At 37.2% G+C, this 25,989-nt stretch overlaps 1 protein-coding gene across 4 annotated transcripts in view; it reads right to left on the bottom strand.

Moving 5' to 3' along the window:
* Positions 1-4,337: 4,337 nt before the first annotated feature.
* Positions 4,338-25,989, bottom strand: part of SMAD5 (SMAD family member 5) — a 46,355-nt gene continuing 24,703 nt past the window's right edge. For all 4 annotated transcript variants that reach the window (XM_019740350.3, XM_074313548.2, XM_088798619.1 and 1 more), the window contains exons 3-7: positions 24,798-25,049; positions 23,106-23,225; positions 12,795-13,016; positions 10,786-11,042; positions 4,338-9,381 (exon numbers count right to left, since the gene is read on the bottom strand). In XM_019740350.3, the coding sequence (XP_019595909.1) occupies positions 9,238-9,381; positions 10,786-11,042; positions 12,795-13,016; positions 23,106-23,225; positions 24,798-25,049 (995 nt within the window). In that variant the 3' untranslated portion in view covers positions 4,338-9,237. The remainder of the gene's footprint in view (positions 9,382-10,785; positions 11,043-12,794; positions 13,017-23,105; positions 23,226-24,797; positions 25,050-25,989) is intronic.

Here is a 25,989-nt window from a genome sequence, read left to right as displayed (position 1 = left end):
CTCATCCACAGGTGCTTTTCACAACTCTTTCCAGACCGTATCCCTAAGCCCATTTAACACCTCCATTTAGATATCTCATAGGGAACCTAAAACTCATCTTTCCATATAAACTAGATTTTCCTCGTCTTCTCCATCTCAGTGATTTGCACCACCATCTGGTTGCCCAAAGTAGAAAACACGTGGTGGTCCTTCCTGACCCCAAACTCTTCTTCGTTCTCTCATATGCAAGACACCACCACTCCACTCCATCTCCTCCCCTCCATCTCCATCCTACTACTTGAGTTCAATGTCCAGTATCCTCTTCTGCCTCTCTCCAATCAAAGCACCTATCTGATCCCAATATCTGCCTCCAGCCTGTTTACATTCCAATGGCTACTCCTTGCTCTCAGAACTGAAAACAAAACCCTGACCTTGGCCTTCAAGCATCATCGGGCCCCCACCAACCTCTCCAGCCTCATCTCCTCACACTCCTTTGTACTCTAGGCTCTAGTCACAATGGCCTTTCAGTCCCTCAGGTCTCCCTGCCTAAGCTGTTTGTCTCTCCTCCTCATGTGGCTAATGCCTTCTCATCCTTCGGGCCTCAACGTGAATATCTCTTCCTCAAAACAGGCTTGCCTGAGTTCTTAGAGAAGACCAGTTACATTCATGCATAGGCCCCTATCAGTTCCCTTCTCACAGTTATTAAATAACTATGTAATTCACAACCTAACGTCTCTCCCCCTGCTAACACGTAAGTTGTATGAGGTTAGGGCCAATCTCCACTCTGTTTACTGCTGCTTTCCCAGTGCCTTGCATCATGTTAAATACAAAACAGGCACTGAAGAAAGAGTTGTTGAATGAAACACAGTGGCAAGAGCTCTACAAAGGTTAAGGTACATTTGCCCATGGGTTCGTCATCTGAACATGTCAGCTTTGATTTTCTGCATTAAACGAAACTTGTATCAGACGAAATATTGAACTAAACTCTCCTGACTGATTGATCCTCCAAGTGGCCAGTTTCCAGGCGGTGATAATGCAAAGTTGTTAGCAGCTGACATTTCTTGCCTCCATCCGTGTATACACCTCAGTTATTATTCTATCTCCTGCAGGGACTAAAGAACATAACATTTTAAAGTTTGCTCCGTTAGCTGTTTCTGCTTGAATTACTCCTTTTCCTGCAGGGACGCTGAGGTCTCCACAGCGTCTTTCATGTGCCTTCTGAACTGCGCTGACGCAAAATCAGTTAAATCACTACTACACATACTAACTCCCTCACTTCTTCCAGGACTTGGATCAAAGATTTCCTTCTGAACGAGCCCTTCCCTGGCCTTTTGATCTAAAACTTCAACTGCCTTCCTTCCCCCACCCTGGATATTTCAAATCTCGCTTTCCTGCTTTTTCTCCTTACAACTCTGTACTGTACTTCACTCAGCTTGTTTGATGTCTCCATAACCAGAATGACGCTCCTTGAGGGAAAGAATCTTTGTTTGGTGCAGTTTACCCTCAGCCTCACATCTAAGAGACCCTCAAATATTAGATGAATAAATAAACAAACAACCTAATACTGCTCAGGACCAGGAAAAAAATGCAGATATTCAGAAAAACAGAAGCAGAGTCTGTTTTTCAGTTTCCTTTGTTGTCCGTTCCGGCTCTTTCTCCACCCTCCAACCCTGATCAGATAACCCGAACTAGACAGGGTCCGAAAACACTAAACTACGTGATAGCTCCCCTTTCCATGAGGACAGGCGAGGAGTCCCTGATCCAGCTCTGCTGCCAAGCGTAACGCTTGACTTCTTTCTGAAAACCTTCCCAGATTAATCCCAAATGGCTTGTTTTGGTGACTTCAGTAATCTCATTACAATACCTGGATAGGTAAGCTTGACGTTACACATGTGGGAAAGGTCTGCCATTCAACAAAACAAGAGATAGCAAGGAGAGGACCATGCTCTCTCGGGTATATAGAATTCAAGAAACACTTCAGAACTAAAACAATTTCTCCGAGAACCTTTTCAAATGAGGAGCTATAGCTCCACCTTATCATCAGCTAAACTTTTGTCAAAGGAGGAAAAGGACAGATACAGTGACTGCCACACAGATTAGAAGGGTACATGCATAAAAGTGTAGTGCTAGTTATTGTTTGCAGGGTTTTAGTTTATACTTTTTCTGTACTGTTAAAAATCTCTGCATTGGGGCGCGAGGTCTGAGCAACAGGGTTGCTGGTTCGATTTCCACGTGGGCCAGTGAGCTGCACCCTCCACAACTAGATTGAAGACAACGAGCTGCCGTTGAGCTACTGGAGGGGCAGCCGGATGGCTCAGTTGGTTAGAGCATAAGCTCTCGACAACAAGGTTGCCAGTTCAATTCCCACCATGGGATGGTGGGCTGCGCCCCCTGCAACTAAGATTGAGAAAGGTGACTGAACTTGGAGCTGAGCTGCGCCCTCCACGGCTAGATTGAAGGACAATGACTTGGAGCTGATGCGCCCTGGAGAAACACACTGTTCCCCAATATTCCCCAATTTAAAAAAAATTTTTTTTAACTCCTCTGCATTTAGCTCATATAAAAGTATTTAAAATGAAATAACAGGTAAGGCTTTTAATGGATGGGAAATGGGGACAAAGTTATATGGGAGCTTTCAATATCCATCTGCAAAATTTAAAAAACTGCCTTCCTTGAAATGCCTCTCACAGAAATTATACACACATCCACTCAATAGAATACATATAGTAATATTCTTAAATATATATTCTTAAGCACCAACCTAAATCCTCCTTCAACCTCCCATCCAAGATACCTTAAGATGGAGAAGGTTAAGGAAGCTGCCAACAACTCTTCTTTACATTTTCCCTATAGCCTCATTCCCCTTTCTTTAAAGTACAACCACAAAGTGATTTAGGTCAAAAGAACACAAGAGTTTTGTTCCCACAAAAGTCAGTTTATTAAAATAGGCTTGCAAATTCAATACAACCAAAAACACAGCAATATTTTAAATGTTAAATGGGGGTAAAGAGTTTTTAAAAATGCTTCCTTCTTTGAACTATACTACAGAGCTCGGAACAAGGACTTTCGTATAAGCTTTCCCAGCATGCTAACAGCTTTCTTATAAACATTTATAAAACATGAACTGCATCAGAACTGCTGTAATATGAACTAGCTTTAGCCACTGAGTCTCATGTCTAAAAGAAAACTGAAGATGTCACAACTGATCCCTTCGTCATCTGAACTGTATTGGCTCTAGCAATTTGAAAACTAATTATGTTAAATCTGAGAGAATCCAACACCTCTCACTCTTCACTGAAATCTTTTGCCAGAACAAGTAATTTTTAAAATATGCTTCTAAAACAGCCAGTGAAGTCACTACTAAATACCTTACTAAATACCTAACACTCAAAATAAAAAGGCATAAGGAACTCATTTAAAGAAATGGATTCCTTTGATGAAGCTTTCTCTACAGACAATAGTACGTTTTTATAGTTATTCTTTTGGGTTAAAATATTCAGTTTGGGTTTTTCTACTTTTCTAGTGGGGGCACATAGATTTTTACCATCCCCTCCTAATTAGAATGAGTAGCATTTTTGTACAAACAACACAGAGGTGGCAAAAGTACACACTTGGTGGGGATGATAAAAGGAATCTGTGATTTAATTCTTTTTAAAAAGGAGAAAATAAAGAAAAACAAAGCTAATTCACAAAGTGGATAATCAAGGGTTGATCTACTAAAGTGAAGCAGAATCAGAAATAATTCCTCGGAATCAAAGAAACACAAGAAATGTTATGATGTTAATAAAAACATGAGTTTTTATGTGCCGGGCACTGTTCTACGTACTTTATTTGTATTACTTTATTTACATTTCCTCCAAATCCTATGACATCGGCGTTCACTTTACAGAAGAGGAAACTGAGGCAGAGAGAGGTTGAGCACCTTGCGTAAGAGCACAGAGCTATGGAAGCTGAGGCCCAGGACTCAAACGCAGGCAGCTGACTCCATAGTCAGCTCTGCTAAGAGCTGTTCTATCTCCCAATAACCGGTAAAGACCTCTCATTTAGAGATGCATCTAGAAAAGAGAAATTAGTGGTTAAACTCAAAGACCCCAGACTATAGATCCAAATCCTTTTCCAAAACTAAACTAACAAAGAAAAACACATCAACTGTCTTACAAACAGAATGGAAAAATACTGATCATTCTGACCCAACCTCAAACTGTGGAAAGGCATGATATTTCCATCACTAGTGCAAACACAAATTAACACGGCTGGTTACAGCAGCTGATAATCTCATCCTTCTTATAACTCCACTCAATAAAACAAGTGAAAAATGGAGCAAAAAAAAAAAGAAAAACCCACACAAACACATTAAGCAGGTTTTGAGATTTATTAAAATAAAGTATTAGCAAACAATATGCAAAAACAAGGTTCTTAAGAGTTATGGCTTTGAAAAGCACAATACAGTAAAACCTAATACATTTTTATAAGTATCAAAAAGATAACAGCATTGAAGCACGTTGCTAGAATTTCATTTTCTACAACAAACAAGCAGAACAAGTACAAATAAGAAGCAGACCTAGAGTGCAGTCATTGGTTTGGTCTTTTTCATCTGTATATGAAGTATCTTTTTAAGAGAACATGGGCAGGTACATATAGTTTTCATGATTACAATCTCATCCAATTTTAAAATAAGTGATTTTCAAAATGCAAACCTTAACCAAACAGGTTAAGAAGAAAACCATTTGCCCAACTATTATCTTCAAGAGTCCTACAGTAAAAATACTGTACAAATAAATCAAAGCAACATCATCTGTAATGGTATGAGAAGGGAAAATCTGACTCTAAAAGATTTCTCCTTTTACAAAGAACTTGGGCTTGTATGGCCTCACCAGAGTGTGGGTATAGCTAACACCAGCTACTATTAAGAAGGCACTATCTAATAATGAGGGGGGAAATCTACCTGTACACAAAATTCTGAACATTTTAAAAACAGCATCTTCAAATAAAACCTTGAAGGACAATGGTATAATGATTTTAAGAATTTTAAGAACAGAATCATTGAGACAAGAGCCATGCAAACCTTTCTCAGTATTCATGAATGACAGAAGAGCCCTGCTCTGCCTGGGTCTTTTCAACAAAATAAGTCATCACTGGTTTTACAGCCATTGCTATCGGCAAATAGCACAGCATAAGCTCTTACTTTAAAAAAGATTGTTATGTAAAATCCCTCACACTGGTTTTGTAAACCATCCAATTTTCGGGTGACATTTCAATTACAACATAGTTACATTTTAGAAGACGAGTTTCTATTAAGAAGAATCCAATATAGCAAAGGCTTGATAAAGACTGTTACCTCTTATAGTCAAGACACACTGAACTACAATCCAGTGAATTCCAGAGAACTGTCCAGTTTCTGTGCAGCAGGAAGAATTGTTTATGCAGGAGAGATGCCTTGAATTCTCATTTTCCATACATGTATCTTCCGTGAAGAGAAATCCTCCCCAGAATCCCACCTGTACCAGTGAGGAAAATGCTGCTGTTCTGGAAAAACAGGCATCAAACCTGAGGTTACCTCCAAAAAGCTGCCATAGTTAGTATCTGAGACCATCCATAAACCAATGCTTAGGAAAACTCACTCCCATAAAAATTACCAACCACTTCTAAAACCACCAGGCTATCTACTATCTTAAAAGATCTGTGCTTATCTAGCTGATGGGTATAAGGAGGAAACATATTCCTACCCGAGAGATTAAGTGAGGATTTAACTAAGAAGACAAAGAAGGGCTCTGACCCTCTGAAAAGTTAACAGGTCCAAAATTGAAGTCATCATTGGAAGCTGGATTTCATAGTTAACAAGAGTCTTCCTTCTTCAGGAAGTACAAAAGATATTAATATATTTTAAGTGGGAAAGTGATAATGAGCCAAAGTAATATTAAGCAAACAACTAGAAAAAGTATAAAGAAATGGATCTAAATTGGTGTAATAGATGCTCTTTATAATAAAAGCACATCACTGTCAAACTCTTTGGAGTCTCTCCGCTATTGGTAGGATTTCATTTTTTGTATAAATTGTTTCCGTCAACAGAATACCTGTACAGGGAAACTGTTTCCCACAGGTACCCTCAGGTAATACTGAAGTTTTTAATAATGTAAGCCCCATTTCTTATCTTGACAATACATTTCAGGTCTGAATACATATTGATCATTTGACATCCTAAAAGGGTGTCTTACTCTCAAATGTTCAAAAAGTGTAAAATGGCTAAATCCTCTTTCTGTACTATTAGGTATAGCTTGTTGAATTATCTAGTAATATTATTGTGGACTTTGCCTCAAAAACCCAGCCAATTGTATTATCAGTTTTCTTATATAACAATAGAATGTGAAAAATGATTTATATTCTGATGTGTGTGTGTGTGTATGACCTTTTGATTGATGTCTTCCTTAAATTCTCTCTAAAGAAAAAAATGTTAGCTTCAACAGATCAGTAACATGCCTACTGGTTTATATTCCACAACATAAGCAGGCAACACCAACCAGACCATAATACCAATCAGAACACCTACTATGCAGAGAAGTTAGTCAAATGTACCTCTTAAATTGTTTTTTCCCCAAATCAACATCTTTCTGTTGCTTTAATTCTTTACTGAGATTTTAATTCTATTCTTCTTTTTTGCATTTACCAAATTGGATGTAATTTTATTATTCCTAGGCTCTGTCTTTTCAGCTGGCATACATTAACATATTGTACATGCTATAAAATGTGATTATTTTAATGGTATTTATGTTTTATATACCATTCTGAAGATTAAAGAAATACTTAAAAATTGTCATTTTCTGAAATGGTTTCTTTCAGAGGTACTTTCTTTCCATTGGTCACAATTTTACTTACTTTTAAAAAAATCTCATTGGCAATTTTTATTTCCCATCGATAGATATTGGGCATCCTCAGAAATCACAGAAGCACCTAAATTGTTTTCATTTAAAACCCAAGGCTGCAGAGTTTACAACGTCTAGGAAATATAACAGGCTTATACTTCTCCATGAAACTCTTAACAGTTAACAGCTTCAGCACCTTCGTTCACGAGACACAACTCCATAGAGAAAACACAGAAAAGGCCAATCACTTAAAATCCTGCTAATAACTAAAGTCTATGACATGAATAAAAATTAAATTTTAATTAATTCAATTGAAAGCATCAATAAAACAATTCAATAGTTTCCACCAGTTCAAGCCCACTGAAGTTGATTACATGTATCTGTCATTCAAGCTGGATAGTTTTTTCTACAAATTTGTTCCAAAGATTGTGCCATGAGCCCAGTGAGTAAAATGATGTAAATAAAAACTGTTCTATCACTAAGCAAGTAATATCCTCTTTCACGTGGCTGATACAGCTCTGAGAGATTGAGAATGCATATCAGGAACATTGGTATCAGGTACACTGACTGTCACAAAGTATTCTTTTACCCAGCAAAGGGCTGCGAGCTGAAACACTCAGGACACTTCATCTGAAAGAACTAAAACCATCCACTGGCTGCACTTTGTAAAAGCAATAAATAATGTCACAGAAAACAAATGGAATTGCCTTCTCCTTTCATCAAAATATGCATTTTCTTCCTCATGAAAGCAGAAAGGGCAAGGTAGAAAGTCAAACCAAACTAACATTTTAAATAGAAGACTAGCATGGCTCCATATACTTACAAAAGGCACCAGAAAGTAAGATTCTTTAGATAGGTAAATTAGGTCATTTTTTTCAAAATAACATCTTTGTTCTCATGCCATAACCAAGAGTCCATCTGACTACTCCCTAAAAAACGGGTTGAGCCCTTTACCCAAAGCTTTTAAGCATGATTGATTTAAATGGTATTTTAGAGTTTGCACGTCTTTCCTCTCTGAGGATTGTATTCTGGGAGACTAACATTCACATAGGTGCTTTAAAAATGTTAGAAGACAGAGCATGGTAACTGAGAGAACAGTTGGCATTCTTTGCTACATGAATGTTTTAACTTCAGCTACCTCAGCAACCACTGCTGATTCCTTTAAGTATCAGACCAGTAGCCTCATCCTTGGGGCCAGACTGAAGAGAAGAGGCTCCCACGGCTACAGTATGTAGGTCCTTCCATGGAGAGACTGAGGCAAGTAAGAGCACTGGAATTAAGTACACGGTTTTCCAACATTAATAACATCCATAAAACTGGAATTAAAAAGGCACCTTAAATTGGAGCTAGAGAATAACAGTCTTATAATCTACATTGAAAATACAACCAAAGCTAGAAAAAGGGTTAACTTCCTACAGCTGTAATCCATAAATTGCAGTGTTTGTTAATACAAAAGGGGCACCAAGGAAGTAAGGATGCGTGTTAAGTCCAAGTCACTTGAGTGTGTTTCACAAAAGGTTACATTAAAAACTGTCACCCATCAAAGTGCAAAATAAAAGATTAATGCATGTCAAAATTAGAGTTCTTGCAACACTGGCCAAATGTAGCAAACGTAGCAGAACAAGGCCGTGCACGCACTGTCACTAGCTATAAAGTAGTACTTATGACAGATTCTGAGTTAAATGACATATACTAGAGATCCGTTGTTGGCAATATTTTTTTAAAAAAGGAAATGTTTTACAAAAGATGTATTGAGTGAAGTCACAATACAATGACATATAGTTAGCTGTATTAAATGTACATTTTATGATGTCATCTAGAAAACTATCGCTTTGTTTTTACTGAACACTACTTGTTAGAGTAGTGCATAGCGTTCCTTCAAATAGAAGTTGTTTTTTTTATAGTTTCTTTTAAGCCCCTACTATATGCTTTTACAGAACAATGAATTATACTTTTTTAAAGTTGGTAGGACAAAGAAACTGGTAAAAGCACAGCTTCTGGAGGATCAAAAGTCAAAGGAAAGACTTTTCACTGTATATATACCCATTTATACGGTTACAATTTTTCATCATGTGATGTATTACCTTTTCAAAACAAATTTAACATAAAAAAATTGTTGAGAGAAAGGCAAAAGTATGTTCCAGTTTAAGATTAATGCCAAACTTTTGAACTGGAGCATGATAATTACTCTGCATCTTTCACAACACTTTTGAAAGTTAATCACATGAACATTAATACACACAAATGTAGATTCATCACAAAATACAAAGGTATTGGTCACAATTATGTAGAAAAAAAATAAGCTGTTTTCCATGTAAGCTCACAGTATCTGTACTGAAAGTTTCCCTAAAATTAAAACAAGTCCACTAATAATATAATTGAAAAGAATACTTCTGCACTATGAAACAGAAGATATGGGGTTCAGAGGGGAGCCCATCTGAGTGAGGACTTTATCCAGCCACTGAAGCGGCCCGTGAAGGTGAATCTCAATCCAACACGGCGTGCTGGTGACATCCTGCCGGTGATATTCTGCTCCCCAGCCCTGGGAAAATGAACATACATCACAGCAAATCCCTCTTTAAATGGTCAACCAGTGGAAACCAACTTTAACATACTAACAAAAATATACTTCAACAGTAGACATATGCAGAATGTACTTTAAGAAATATTACAAACCCAATCTTAGCATTCATTCATCATGGAGTTAAAAGCAACACAATAGCTGCATTATTGAAAGATATATGAATTTTTTAAATAACATATAATTCCCTTCACAGAAATGTTTCAGATTTTTAAAAAATTTATAAAGTTAATACAGTGCAGTATCTCATAATTTAAAAATTAATACTTCTGAAGTAAGATACATTCTCACTTAGTGGGATAAATAAAACCTATAAATAGCCTCACAGAAGTTCACATCAGATTTTGTTACCAAAAATTGTTTTCAGGTTTTTGGGTTTTTTTAAATACCAGTTAAGGCATTGTAGATCTGATCAATGCATGCAAATGTACTTAAAGTGGCAATCATATCAATTGTCTTTTAAAATGGGAAATTACAGGGATGAATTGAGCTGGAACACTTTAGCCTAAAACTCCAAAGATGAAAATGTTTTCACTTTTATTTGCCTGGATTTATCAAACTCCATGCTTTACGGTCTATAGTAGTCCTGGCCCAGGAAAATTAGGCTTTGGGGGAGAAAAGATTAAACATGCAAAAGTCACATTTCTACAGAAGTGGGGAAGCTTCGAGGCTACTAACAAACTGATGTATATAACAGACTATACAGCAGAGCAGCAAGGAAGCACCAGACTGTGGGACTGAATGCCGAGAAGAAACCCACAAAAAGCATTTGACAGTTGCTCTTCTTTGACTAAATCCATAAGGACCAAGCGTATATAGTACTAGCTGCCTAAATATATCACTGAAATTGTTTCCAAATTTTGTTCATGAACCATCATCTTTACAATGCCAATAAAACCTGGCCAAGAGTAAATGCTCAATTTGAAAAGTTCTCTAAACTTTGCAAATCCTTAATAACAGAACTTAGATACAAGGAAAAATAATTTTAGTATCCTAAATTCTTTAAGTCACTCTAATAGAATCTAATAATAATTGAAACCGCTAAAGCTAGGGAATTTAAAAAGAAATTTAATATTAAATGCTTTCTAGCAATTTAGTCTGTAACTGAAATTCTTTATAAACTCAGCCCCTACTCAATATCACAACTCATATCAATGCCATATCATGTATAATATCTGGATTATAAAATAAAATCTTAGACCTATCATGTGGTTAAAGTAATAAATTCAAGAATTTCATTTAAAAACCTATTAAATCAGGTCAAAAATAATTACTACCTTTTATTTACCAAAGGCTTTTTTTTTCATTATATCCTACAGATATATACAGTCACTCAAATTAAGCTACAGGTCGCAACTCACTCACCTTGACAAAACTCATTCGAATGGTACACATTTTGGTGAGCTCATACACTGCCTCAAACCCATGGTTAACAGACTGAGCCAGAAGCTGCGCAAACTCTTGGTTGTTAAAAATTTTGAGGCTGCAGCTGCTGGGAATCTTACAGACCGTGGTAGGATGAAAGCCGTGATGAAAGTTGCAGTTCCTACTCTGCACAAATATGCTGCTGTCACTGAGACACTCTGCATACACCTCTCCGCCAACGTAGTACAGATGAACACCTTCAAGAGACAGGCATTACAAGAGTCAGCTTAACAAAGTAGTATAATGAGACCTAAAAGGCTGTATCGGAGGGGCAACCAAGAATACTCAGGCATCTACAGCAAACTCCCCAGTCTTTAGATAGAAGCTACCACTAGATGGCCTTATGCTGCCAAAGATAACCAAGAGGCTGATGTCTGCCTAAATCTAAAATTATCTTCAACTAAGACTCAAGCCTCAAGTTAGCAGCATAGTGGGTTATCAGTTTGTAGGTTTTTCCCTTTTCCAACAATCATTTATCATCTCTATGACAGAAAGCAATAGCAAAAAACAAAACAAAACAAAAAACCCACAACAAAAGTACTTTATGATGAGTCGTTTCAAAGGAATGCTTGGTGCTATCAAGGTAGTCATTTGGCATATTGCACTCTTTTTGCTAATGGAAAGGATGGCAGCATTTAAAAAAACCCCAAGGCACATATGTAATCTCAGGTCACTAGAGGAGCTTTTAAATGGCAGATTTATTTTACTTTCCTTTAAAACAAAAATGTTTTGGGTATTTAAAAAAATATATGTAAGTAAATGTGAGTATAGGTTCAATATTAAAAATTCACATTATACAGCTGAAGCTGAAGTTGTTCCCAACTTTTCAGTATGCAAACAAGTGCTAAAAAGACCATCCTTGTACAAACATACCTCTACACACATGTGAGTCACAGACTTGTACCAGACTGTGACATTAAAAACTATTTTTCTTTCTGAGCAAATAAAAATGATCCGCAGAAGAAAGGGTCCTAGACCTATATACTGGGGAAAAAGGGAAAACTGATTCTAGAATTTAAGAATTCACCAAGTCAATTTCTCTTGAATTATTCTTTGGTAGTGGGGGGGAGAAAATCAATGAATAGAAGTGAGGCATTTCACCTAAAAAATCAAGCTGTCAGTAAACTCAAAAGAGTGGAAACTTTCTTGTCAACTTATTTTTGGCCATAGTACTTTTCTGAGTCTCTTATATAAGAAATTGAATCACAATTATAGTTATTTACCTTTTGTTCTGAATTTGGACTAAGATTGTTCTCAAGTCAAAGAAGCAAAAAGCAGCAAGTGGTAAAAATAAAACTTCTTAAGAGGCAGACAGTACACTCTACCTGGGACAGGCTTCCTTCCTGACCACTTAATGCATGAGACTCTGACATTTCATTGCAACGTGAAAAACTGTTTGTTATGGGAACTGTCTTGCAGAATGAATTATAAATAAAACCCTGTTACCTGAATCAAAAGGTGGGAGGGGTGGTGGTGAAGCCACTGAAGATTTATGTCACTCAGACTGGATTTCCTACCTGTAACCCTGCTCCTCCAACATAAAGGAAAGTCATCTCAGCCCAAAATACTCCACAAATATCATAACTATAAAACTGTAATCCTTCACCAGCATTCATATATTCCACAAATATTTGTGGTGTATTTACTATGAGCCAGGCACTGTTCTAGCTGCTGGAAATACTGTTGTGAACAAGGCAAATTTCTGCAAAGCTTATATGCCAGTCAGAAAGGTATTCAAAAAATAAACACAGAAGTAATGTGATCTCAGATCTTAAGTACTATGAAGAAAAACTGAACAGGATAAGGAAAAGAGGACTGATTATGTCTGTACTTCAACACCCGCAACTTGAGGGCTTCTCTGTCTGCTCCAACACCCTACACCATGCCCAGTACACAGCAAACACAACAAAGACAGAAATCAACTGAATGTAGGCAAATGACAAAATTACCTTTTCCAATATGTCGCCTAGTGTTTTCAATTGTCGAATTTCGATTAACGTTTGACAACAATCCCAAGCAGAATCTACTTTTGTTATTTGAAGGGTCTGTGAATCCATCTACTAACACACTAGTAGAAGATGCATGAAAAGCTTCCCCAACACGATTGTTTAATTCGTAGTAAACAATTGAACACCAATGTTTGGGCTCTTCATAGGCAACAGGCTGAACATCTGTGAACAAACCAAACAGAAACAATGTTTAATGAATGATTATCAGAAACTCCAGATTCTTTATACATTTCCCCTTAACCCAACCCAAGCACTACGGGAAATAGAAAATTTTCAAGATATTTCACTTACGTCTCACTGTCCTTTGAAGCTTTCAGGTTGTACCCAAAAAAACAAACACCGAAATTCCTCGAATATGACAATTTAAAAAACTATACAAATACAAGGATAAACAACATCACATTTTAAATTGTTTTCTAACAGAATCTAATCCAGGTTTAAATCTGTGATTACAAACCTCTGCTTCAGCATCCTGAAAGATTCAACTATACCAGTATCTATAAAATTATTCTAAACAAAATTCTGAACTAAAAAACGAGGTAGGACTCTCAGCAAATTAGAATAGAGGGGAACCCCTTCAATTTGATAAAGAACATTTACAAAAAACCTATAGCCAACATCATACTTCATGGTGAACAACTAGAAGCTTTCCTGCTAAGATCAGTACCAAGACAAGGATGTCCTCACCACGCCCTTTCAACACTGACCTGGAGGTTCTGGCTAATGCACTTAGAACAAGAGAAGAAAATAAAAGGTGTAGAGATGGGGAAAGAAGCAATTTAACAAAGGACATGACTGTCTACAAAGAAAATCTGAAAGCATTGACAAAAATAAAAAGAATCCTCCTGGAATTAACAAGCTATTATAGCAAGGCTGCAAGATGCAAGGTTAATATACAAAAGTCCATCGCTTTCCTGCATACGAGTACCAGCAATGACCAAGTGGAATTTGGCATTAAAAACTCATTACCATTTACATTAGCACTCAAAACATGAAATTCTTAAAAATCAAACAAAACAGATACAAAATATTTATGAAAAAACTGTAAAACTCTAATGAAAGAAATCAAAGAACTAAATAAGTGGATATTCCATGTTCATAAATATGAAGCCTCAACATTGTCAAGATGCCAGTTCTTCCCAACATGATCTATAAATTCAATGCAATCTCAATTAAAATCCCGGCAAATCATTTTGTAGATATCAACAAACTGATCCTAATGTTTCTATAGAGAGGCAAAAGACCCAAAATAGCCAACAAAAGATTGAAGAACAAAACTGGAAGAATGGCACTACGCAACTTAAAGACTTACTATAAAGCTACCGTAATCAAGACTGTGTGGTACTAGCAAAACAATAGACAAAAAGATCAAAACAACGGAAAACAGACCCAAAAATAAACCCACATAAATATAATTAACTGATCTTTGATGAAGGAGCAAGGACAATAATGGAGAAATGACAGTCTTTTCAACAAATGGTACAAGAACAACTGACATCCAAGTGCAAAAAGATTAATCTAGATACAGACCTTATACCGTTCATCAAAATTACCTCAAAATGTATCACAGACCTAAATGTAAAATGCAAAACTATAAAACTTCTAGAAGATAACATAGGAGAAAATCTAGATGACCCTGAATAAGGCGATTCCTTTTAAGATACAACACCAAGGTATGATCCATGAAAGAAATAATCGATAAGCTAAATTTACTAAAAATTAAAAACTTCCACTATGCAAAAAACACAAGGGAATAAAAGACAATACAGATTGGGAGAAACTATTTTCAAAAGATGTATCTGATAAAGAACTATTATCTTGAAATATACAAAGAACTCTTGAAACTCAACAGGAAAATGAACAACCCACTTAAAAAATGGGTCAAAGACATGAACAGCTACCTCACCGAAGACATTCACGTGGCAAGCCAGCATATAAAAAGATGCACCACATCATGTATCATCAGGGAAATGCAAAATGAAACAGCAATGAGATACCATGTTTCCCTGACAATAAGACCGGGTCTTATATTAATTTTTGTTCCAAAAGACACATTAGGGCTTATGTTCAGGGGATGTCATCCTGAAAAATCATGCTAGGGCTTCCTTTCCAGTTAGGTCTTATTTTCGGGAAAGGCGGTACCACTACACACCCATCAGAGTGGCCAAAATCCCAAACACTGACACCAAATGCTGGTGAGGATGTGGAGCAACAGGAGCTCGCATTGACTGCACAATAGGGGAGAAACACAAATGCAAATTACTAAGTGAAAGAGCCAATCTGAAAAGGCTACATACTGTGTGATTCCAATTATAGGACATTCTGGAAAAGGCAAAACTATGGAGACAGTAAAAAGATCAACGGTTACCAGGGGTTAGGAGGAAGGGATGGATGAACAGGCAGAGCACAGAAGATTGTCAGGCAGTGAAATTATTCTGAATGGCACTATAATGGTAGATACACGTCAGTATTCATTTGTTACCACCCACAGAATGTACAGCAGCAAGAACGAAGCCTAATGTGAACTATGCATTTCAGGTGATAATGATGCATCAGTGTAGGCTCTCTGATTGTACTATCTGCACACTCTGGTGCAGACGCTGGTAGTGGGGGAGGCTGTCATGTGTGGAAGCAGGGAAGATGTTAAGAATTCTGTACGTTCTGCTCAGATTTGCTGGGAACCTAAAACTGCTCTAAAAATTAAAGTCTGTTAAGAAAAAAATTAAAGAAAAAAACACAATTACGTAAGTAAGCCTTACCTTTGGGTAAAAGGTGGTATACATTTTAAATATTAAGTGCCAGAACTGACTATGGAAAAAAATTTATACATAGTAAAAAATACAGACAGTCCCCGACTGTGATGGTTCGGCTTAATATTTTTTAATCTGCAATGGTGCAGAAGCAATACGCATTCCCTAGAAACCGTACTTTGATGTCTGCATTTTGCTCTTCTCCCGGGCTAACGACACAGTCCGATACTCTCTCGTGATGCTGGGCAGCGGCAGTGAGCCACAGCGCCCAGTCAGCCACAGGCTCATGAGGCTAAACAACTGATAATCTACAGTATCTACATTGTGTGACATGATTTTGCCCAACTGGGCTACTGTAAGTGTCTGAGCACATTTAAGGTAGGCAAGACTTAAGCTATGATACGAAGGTCTGACAATTAAGTTCGTAAACTCATCCTAGAAAAAGTGCTACATACCTCATTGCTGAATGTCACTATGTTCACCTTCCAAGTCCTCCCCTTGGGAAGCTATGCACCGACACCAGCGCCTAGTCCACCCTTCAAAGCAATTTTGGAACTGTCTTTCTGGAATGGCCATCAGAGCTGTCATCGTATTACCCTTGATGTCCTGAATGTCATCAAAATGTCTTCCTTTCAGTATTTCCTTTATCTTCGGGTAAAGAAAGAAGTCATTGGGGGCCAGACCAGGGGAGTAGGGAGGGTGTTCCAATAGTTACTTGTTTACTGGCTAAAAACTCCCTCACAGACAGTGCCGTGTGAGCTGGTGCATTGTTGTGATGCAAGAGCCATGAATCGTTGGCAAAAAGTTCAGGTCATCTAACTTTTTCACGCAGCCTTTTCAGCACTTCCAAATAGTAAACTTGGTTAACTGCTCAGTGGGTACAAGTTCATAATGAGTAATTCTTCTGATATCAAAAAAGATTAGCAATAGCATTGTAACAAGTTCACGAACTGAATAGTCAGACCTCGTGTTCGGTAAGTCAGGTGTACCGAATGCTTTTTCGACTTAGGCTTTTTTGATTTACAATGGGATTATTGGGTTATAAACCCACTGTAAGTCAAGGAGCATCTGTACTGGCCAAATTCTTGTTTGTGTAAACAACTCATAATGGACACAATAGGTGGGAGGGACATGTGGAAGCTCTTCCTCCAGGGCTCGAAGTGTCTTGGAGCTGAAATCTGGCAGAAGCCATGGACACTCTATTTTCTTTTAAGAAAAGCAGAGATAACATTCATACAACTCAACACCAAAAAAACAAATAACCCAATTAAAAAATGGGCAGAGGACCTGAAGAGACATTTTTCTAAAGAGGACATACAGATGGCCAACAGACATATGAAAAAATGCTCAACCTCACTAATCATTAGAGAAATGCAAATAAAAACCACAAAGAGATACCACCTCACTCCGGTCAGAATGGCTATCATCAATAAATCAAACAAGTGCTGGCGAGGATGTGGAGAAAAAGGGAACCCTGGTGCACTGTTGGTGGGATTGCAGATTGGTGCAGACACTATAGAAAACAGTATAGAGGTACCTCAAAAATCTGAAAATGGAACTACCTTATGACCCAGCAATTCCACTCTTAGGTATCTATCCAGAGAAATCCAAGATGCTAATTCGAAAAAATACATGCACCTCTATGTTTATTGCAGCACTAGTTACAATAGCCGAGACTTGGAAATAACCGAAATGCCCATCGGTAGACGACTGGATTAAGAAACTGTGGTACAGGGCCGGCCTGGTGGATCAGCCGGTTGGAGCTCCGTGCTCCTAACTCCAAAGGCTGCTGGTTCGATTCCCACATGGGCCAGTGGGCTCTCAACCACAAGGTTGCTGGTTCAACTCCTCAAGTCCCGCAAGGGATGATGGGCTCCGCCCCAGCAACTAGGATTGAAAACGGCACCTTGAGCTGAGCTTCCCCCCCCACCCATGACTCAGTTGGTTGGAGCGCGGGCTCTCAACCACAAGGTTGCCAGTTTGATTCCTCGAGTCCCACAAGGGATGGTGGGCAGCACCCCCTGCAACTAAGAATGAAGATGTCACCTTGAGCTGAGCTGCCGCTGAGCTCCCGGATGGCTCAGTTGGTTGGAGCGTGTCCTCTCAACCACAAGGTTGCCAGTTCGACTTCCACAAGGGATGGTGGGCTGCGCCCCCTGCAACTAGCAACGGCAACTGGACCTGGAGCTGAGCTGTGCCCTCCACAACTAAGACTGAAAGGACAACAACTTGAAGCTGAACAGCGCCCTCCACAACTAAGATTGAAAGGAAAACAACCTGACTTGGAAAAAAGTCCTGGAAGTACACACTGTTCCCAATAAAGTCCTGTTCCCCTTCCCCAATAAATAAAATCTTTAAAAAAAAAAAACAGAAAAGAAAAAAAAAGAAACTGTGGTACATTTATACAGTGGAGTATGACTCGGCTATAAAGAAGAATGGAATCTTACCGTTTGCAATGATATGGATGGACCTAGAGAACATTATGCTAAGTGAAATAAGTCAGTGGGAGAAAGACAAATACCATATGATCTCACTTATATGTAGAATCTAAAGAACTAAATAAATGAGCAAAGTAAACAGAAATAGTCTCAGATACAGAGGAAAACTGATGGCTGCTAGAAGGGAGGGGGGTGGGGATGAGGAAGAAGGGGAAGGGATGAGACAGCATAAACTGGTAACTACAATATTGCCACGGGGACATGAAAGACAGTTTGGGGACTATAATCAATAATGTTGTAAAGATTTTGTAGGGTGTTAGATGGGCACTTGTCTTATTAGGGAGACCACTTCATGGACGGTGTAGATGCCTGATCACTGCACTGTACACCTGAAGCTGAAGCTGAATAATACTGTATATCAACTATAATTTAATATATATATATATATATAGTCACAGGATATGGAGTACAGCATAGGGAATAGGGTCAATGGAATTGTAATAGATATATACGATACCAGAGGGATAATAGATTGGGGGAGGGAGGTTACCACTTTGTGAGGGGTGAAATGTCTAGCTATTACATTGTTTTATACACCTGAAACTAAAAATAGTAATAGTAATAAAAAAGGGCAGACATAGACATCTGAGAAAAACTTAAGAGTGGTCACATGGCCTGTGCAAAAGAACTGGTTAACTTGTAAAATTCAATTCTGATTATTCAGTTGCAAAGAATTCAGATGAGGAGAAACAGAAAAATAAATTAATGTGGACCCATAATGAGAAATCCGAAGAGCTCAGATTTTAAAGTTTACACCAAAATTGAAAGAAGGAGGGGACCCATAACCAATAATTCCCCATTCTCCCTCCCCCCAGCCCTTTGGTAAGCACCATTCTACTTTCTGTCTCTCTGAATTTGCTTATTCTAGTTCCCTCATCTAAGAGCTCAGATTTTAAAGTTTATACCAAAATTGAAAGAAGGAGGGGACCCATAACCAATAATTCCCCATTCTCCCTCCCCCAGGCCCGTTGGTGACTACCATTCTACTTTTTGTCTCTCTGAATTTGCTTCTTTTAGTTCCCTTATCTAAGTGGAATCATATAATATGTAGTTGTCCTTTTGTGTCTGGCTTATTTCACACAGATAAAACTTTTCAGGGTTTATCCATGTTGCAGCCTGTATCACCATTTAATTCCCTTTTAAGGCTGAATAATATTCTATTATATGGATATACCACATTTTGTTTCTCCATGTAACAGTTGATGGACATTTAGGTTGTTTCTTCTACCTTTTCACTATTCTGAATAATGCTGCTATGAAAGTTGGTGTACAGGTGGTATCTGTTTGCATCTGTGCTTTTAAGTTAATTTAGTATTAAAATATATACCTGGTAGTAGAATTGCTAAATTTTATGCTAATTTTAACTTTTTGAGGAACTACAAGCTGTTCTCCACAGTGGCCGCACCATTTGCATTTCCACCAGCTATAACTGTGCGTTAGGGTTCCGATTTTCTCCACATTCTTGCCAATACTTTTTTTTTAAATAGTCATCTTAATGGGTGTGAAGTGGTATTTCACTGTGATTTAAAAGCCACTTTGTTTTGAGACCCTAAATTCCTTAGTTTGCCATAAGTTTAGAAGACGTGAGGTACTGCCATTTTGAACATTTCTTAAAAGAATGATGTTTTTGTGTGTGTTTGTGATGATACTGAAAGACCGTATGTCACACTATGTTTTTCCAGGAGCCCCATATTCCTAAGAACAGTTAAATTTCAGGCTCCCCACAGTCTTGTTAATGTTTGAATAATGTCTTGGCTTACTCAAGGTCTAGAATTTATCTAGGAATTTTGTCATACTAATTTGCTTGTAATTCACAGAACACGTTTGCCCACACCTGGCAGAGCACACAGTCTACTTTAGAGAACAGTCCATGTGCATTTGAAAAACATTGTATATTCTGATATTGTAGGGTATCATAGGACCTGTGCATTTCAGTTAGATCAAGTTGGTGGATCGTGTTGTTCAATTCCTCTTTCCTCTGTCTTTCTTTCTACTTGTGCCAATTATTGACAGTGGGAGACTGAAGACCCCAACTATTACTATTACTATTTTTGCTTTCAGTCCTGTTGGCTCTTGCTTCATGTATTTTGGGGGCTCTGTTGTTAAAGTATATAATTTAGTAGCATTAGGTATATCCACAATGTAATTCATAGAATCTACCTTCATTTAGAGCAAATTGTCTGACATGAATTTGTGGATTTGAATTCCTGCATCTTCACTTACTTGCTTTGCAATTTAGGGTAGCTTTCTTTTTTGAATCTCTAAGCCTAAGTTTCCCCATTTGTAAAATAAATAGAGATCATATTTATACAGGAATTATTAACATATTGGTTGAATTAGACAATATATGTAATGATCTTAGCATAACAGCATCAGGTAATACCCAATAAATGGTACTAATATCCTCCTCCCGAAAATATGGACTATATTTACCCCACCAATCATTTTCCTCTTCTTTCTCTCGATTTCTCCAGAGGTCAGAGAGTGCAGTTTCATAGTGTGGTATGTTAGGTGTTCCTTGGAATATTATTTGTCTCAGCCAAACAATTGAGTCCCTTTAGAGGAACATGGCACTCATCTTATCACCTCGTAGATGTCTTTTTTCACCAAAGTTTCTTCTCATTTCAGTCATGTTTTGTGTTTTTTCTATTTTTCCTTTGACAAAGAGGTAACAAAGGAAAATCAAAGTTAAAGTGCAAAGACTGGAATCACCGCTTAACAATATGTCCTTTGCCCCAACCAGAGGCAAAGCTTTTCTTTTTCTTCTTTTCACCTTCACCAAAATTGTCTTTACAGTTTTCCTTTGCAACTTTTATCTTACAAGCTTCTGCTCAATCTTGGCGCTAGTTTTCCTGACACTATTCTTATAACTTCTGGCTACTCATTTGTATGTGTCTTTGGTTATGGGTCCCCTCCTTCTTTCATTTTTGGTATAAACTTCTTTTAAAATCTGAGGTCTTAGGATTTCTCACCACGTCTTTAGTTGTATCCCATAAATTGTGATATGTTTTGTTTTCATCTTTATTCAGTTCAAAATATTTTAAGATTTCCCTTGTGATTTCTTGTTTGACCCTTGGATTATGTAGTAGCATGTTAATTTCCAAATATTTCAGGCTCTCCCAACTTTCTTTCTGTTGATTCCTTATTTAATTCCGTTGTGGGCATTGAACATACTTTGTATGATTTCAGTTCGTTCAAATTTATTGAGACTTGTTTTAGCAATGTTTTTGTACAACATGTGACTTAAGAATGGTTTTTAGATTATTAAGAGTTGTTAAAGAAGAAGAATATGTGACAGATAGTATGTGGCCTGAAAAACCTGAAATGTTTGCATTCCAGCTGGTCATGGTATATAATCCTTTTTGTATGTTGGTCGATTTGTTGACCAGAAAACATTATTGTATAATGGGTACAGTGTTCTGTTTGAGACAATGAAAAAGTTCTAGAAATGGATAGTAGTGATGATTTCAAAACATTGTACACAGAGGGCATGCTCCTGTATTTTATGAAATCCTCATATACACACAAAAAAACCTACTACTAGAAATAATCAACGAGTCCAGCAAGGTTGCAGGTTACAAGATTAATATATTACAATCTATTATATTTCTATAAACTAATGAAGAAGAATCCAAACATGAAATTAAACAAATTCTACTGACTCATTTAGGAATACAGTTAAAAAGAGAAGCAGAAATAAAAGGCTTTTACAGTAAAAACTGTGAAGATCCAAATAAATGGAGATCTACATAAATAAGTGAAGATCTAAATAAATGGAGTACACTGGAAGATGACAGCAAATCTTCCCAAATTGATTTAGAGATTCAATGTGAACTCTATCAAAATCCAAAGAGGGGTGTTTTTTTATTTTGGGGGGGGGAGAAATAGACACAGTGATACTCAAATGAGAGGGAAACACAAAGAACACAGAACAACCAAACAATTTTGAAAAAGAAGACCAAAGTTAGATAACTAACGCTTCCTGTTTTCAAAACTGACGTATACCATGTTTCCCCAAAAATAAGACCTAGCCAGACCATCAGCTCTAATGAGTCTTTTGGAGCAAAAATTAATATAAGACCCGGTCTTACATTATATTATACAAGACCCGGTATCCTACACCACCCTACCCTATCCTATCTTATCCTATACTAAAGACCTAGTCTTATATTATAGTAAAATAAGACCAGGTCTTGTATTAATTTTTGCTCTAAAAGACGCATTAGAGCTGATTGTCCAGCTAGGTCTTATTTTCGGGGAAACACAGTATAATTAAGAAGATAGATAGCAACATAGACAATAACAAATGTTAGGAGGAAGTGGAGAAACTAACCCTCATATGTTACTGGTAAGCATGTAAAATGGTAATGACATTTTTGAGAAGTCTGGCAGTTTTTCTTAAACAGTTAAATTTACCATATGACTCAGAAATTCCACTCCTGGGTATCTACCCAAGAAAAAGAAAAAGAATGTCCACACACAGACTTATATGCAAATGTTCATAACAGCATTGTTCATACTAGCCAAAAACTGGAAACAATTCAAATATCCATCAACTGGTGAATGGAAAAATAAAATGTGGTACATCCATAAAATGTAATATTGTTCAGCAATAAAAAGGAACAAATGATTGACAGAATTTGGAGGAAATCTTGAAAACATTATGCTAAATGAAAGAAGCTAGATGCAAAACACCACACATTATGTGATTCTATTGACAAGAAATGTTCAGAAAAGGCCAATCTATAGATACAGCAAACAGATTAGAGGGTCCCTGAAGCTGAGTCTAGGAATGGGGATAGACTGCAAATAGACACAAGGGTCATTTTCAAAGGGTTATGGATATGCTCTAAAACTAGATTGTGGTGGTGGTGCAAAACTTATATGGCATATAAATTACACCTCAATAAAGCTGTTTTTTAAAAAGTGGCCAAGAAGTTAAAAAGAAAAAAGAAGCAAACAATACAGCAACAACAACCAAATAAATACGGTATTTCTCTTACCTCTGCTGGATATACTGGGCATAATCTGAGGAATCATATTATTGCTTGTATCCATGGGCTGAGAATTATCTTGACCCATCTGATCATCTGGTGGCATATAGGCGGGCGGAGGAGTATCAGCTGAGAGGAAGAAAAGGAGACAAGTTCAAGTCCCAAAAGAATAGTTAAAATCTTCATCATGCTCAAAGCTATTCTAAAAGAATTAGAAAATTCTTAAGTTTACCAGCAGGATTCATTATGGAGTACCACAGACACACAAAAATGTAATATGCTATTTTAGGGCAAGGAACAAGGAGAAAAGATAGCACACCCATTAGATTAGCTACTGAAAATCTACTGTAAGTCCACATGTATTTGGTCCAATCCAAGATAGTAAGATCAGTGCTAAACACACTAAAATAGAATTCAAGGTCAAGAATTTTGCCTTTATTTGCTTAGAATCATGTGCTCGGAGAAATTGCAACTACTGGAAATCAATCTGAAGGACACAATTATCCTACTTTAGGTATATTATCTACGGAGATACTTTTCAATTATCAAAGTCATCACACAGAGTATATTGTCATTGAAAACTGAAAAATAAAGCTATTGCTCCTTCAAAATTTGCAGTTAACACTAACAGGAGTTGTCTAATTCTTCTGCAATGTCCTAAAATGCCGTTGCGCCCTATTAAATGGTTAGGTAATTCTCCTAGGAAACAACGTTAACTAGAAAATGGTTTCAGTTCAACACTTGTGGTTGAAAATCTTTGCAAAAGCTACAGCTATACTTATTTGTCCAGTAACTACAAATACTGAATATAATTTGTCTTTCACCCCATGGTTTGTACAAGACATATTTTTGAGACAGGACTACAGTCAGTACTGAATCTAGGACAAAGTATGAAAATTAATTTTTGAACAAACACCTAATAGCAAGTTAAACAGCTGGTACTTAACTGTTCTTCCAAAAAGAAAAAAGAAAAACTGCAACAATTGATATTTTGCTGCAGAGAAACTACAAAGACTATACTTAAATATGATTCTGCCTGCAATAAACATTCAAATATTTGGAGAGACATAAGATGTGTCCATACATGACACGCCATTAACAAAAGGTAGAAACTTAATCTTACTTATGATCTTTCTCCACGCAAATCAGTTAATCGGTTGTCCAATAAAAGATAAATGTGGTTCATTTTAACCTTCCAAAGTCTAAAACGATTTGCAAGCATAGTTAAAAAGCACAGACTTTTAGAGTCAAAGAAACTTGGGTCTGAAACCCCCCTTAGCTGTGCAACCTTAGGCAAAATACTTAAACTCTTGGGGTTAATATCAATTTATTTTTCCTTATGTAAAATAGGAATAGTATCTGTCTCACATAGCTGTTCTGAAGATTAAATTGAATGTAGTATCTTTTATCACAATATCAGTTATATAAAAGGTGCTCACTCAATAAACTGTACTTCGTATTATAAACTACATGAAAATATTTGACTTTAAGTCAAGTATGGCTACTTCCATTTTTTTAAACATATGGTACTTGGCAAAATAAAATCCAACACTCTTCTGGAAATCAAACAATTACCATAGAATACCGAGTCAAAAGTAGCTAGCTCTTGGCATATAATAGTTCACCCAGAGGGCCAGCAGTATAAGAACAATTGCCAATTCTCAGCGAATATTTTCTTGTATTTATAAAACAAATACTTACCTGGGAGCTGAAAAGGACTTCCTGGTCCAGAACTTGCTGGGGAGTTGGGGTATGTGCTGCTAGCAGGGGACGGGGGATAGGGGCTATTTGGAGATAAGGGAAAAGGAGTGTTGTTGGGCTGGTGGAAAGAATCTGGAAAAGTGGCGTTTTGCGGCATGTGTGGTTCATTGTGGCTCAGGTTTCTAAACTGAACCAGAAGGCTGTGCTGTGGATTGAATTCATTATGACGAGGCACTAATACTGGAGGTAAGACTGAAAGACAAAAATCAAAAGTCATCTGTCAGCAATGACTAAAGCAAATATCCCATATACACTACGAGTAGATAGAAGGGATTCAGGTAAGATTGTAAACCTATTAAATAATTTACTTTTAAGAAGGACTGCTTTGTAGAACCTTGAATTTATTTACATAATAACTAACCCAAAAACTCTCTAAGCATTTAGCATGTATAAAGTACTCTGAAAGACAGAATAATCCAGAAGCAATACCACTTCTGTTCTACAGGAGATAAGGCATATTTTAAAACAACCATAATACAGAGAATTTGATGCAATGAGAGTTCAAGAAAGTTGAGTACTTCCAACTAGCAAGGAGTCAAATAAAATATTGTAGAAAAGACAGTGTCTTAAAGAACTTAAGGAGGATATTTTTAACTTAAGGGTCTTAAAGAACTGGAGGATTTCACATGGGAGTGCTAGGGGTGGGAAGAATAGAGGAAGAGATGAGGAGATTCCAGGAGGGCAATAAGAGAAGATAGAACAGTTGGCCTCGGCACGGAACTAGGAGGTAAGACGAGAGAGTAAAGTTGAGTCAACTAGATGTCCTAAGAGCCTCCATGTTTCCAATTTCGAACATTTCCTGTTTCTCAGTTTGAGAGATCTCACATTTTACGCTCTTCAGTAGAGTTTTCCCTACTCAAAATGGTAACATTTCCTATACAGAAGTCTTCCACTCAAAATCTGTTCTCTAAACACGACCAGAAAGGAAATATACATAAGAAAGAGTAAACATTTTGAGAGATAGTTTTATAAGATAAACTTTATTCAAACATTCACTGTCTCTAAAGACCCAAGGGGTCAATCACAGTACAAATATCTGATTACTTTCCCCTATAGGAAACAGAAGCAAACCTGATTTCTTTAAACTCTTACTATACCAATTCATCTCTTTTACAACTTTCCTGTATTTGTC

This window comes from Rhinolophus sinicus, chromosome 5, assembly GCF_057876585.1.
Source record: "Rhinolophus sinicus isolate RSI-liver-muscle chromosome 5, RSI-T2T, whole genome shotgun sequence".
Lineage (NCBI taxonomy): Eukaryota > Metazoa > Chordata > Mammalia > Chiroptera > Rhinolophidae > Rhinolophus > Rhinolophus sinicus.
This window is presented reverse-complemented; position numbering and strand designations above follow the sequence as displayed.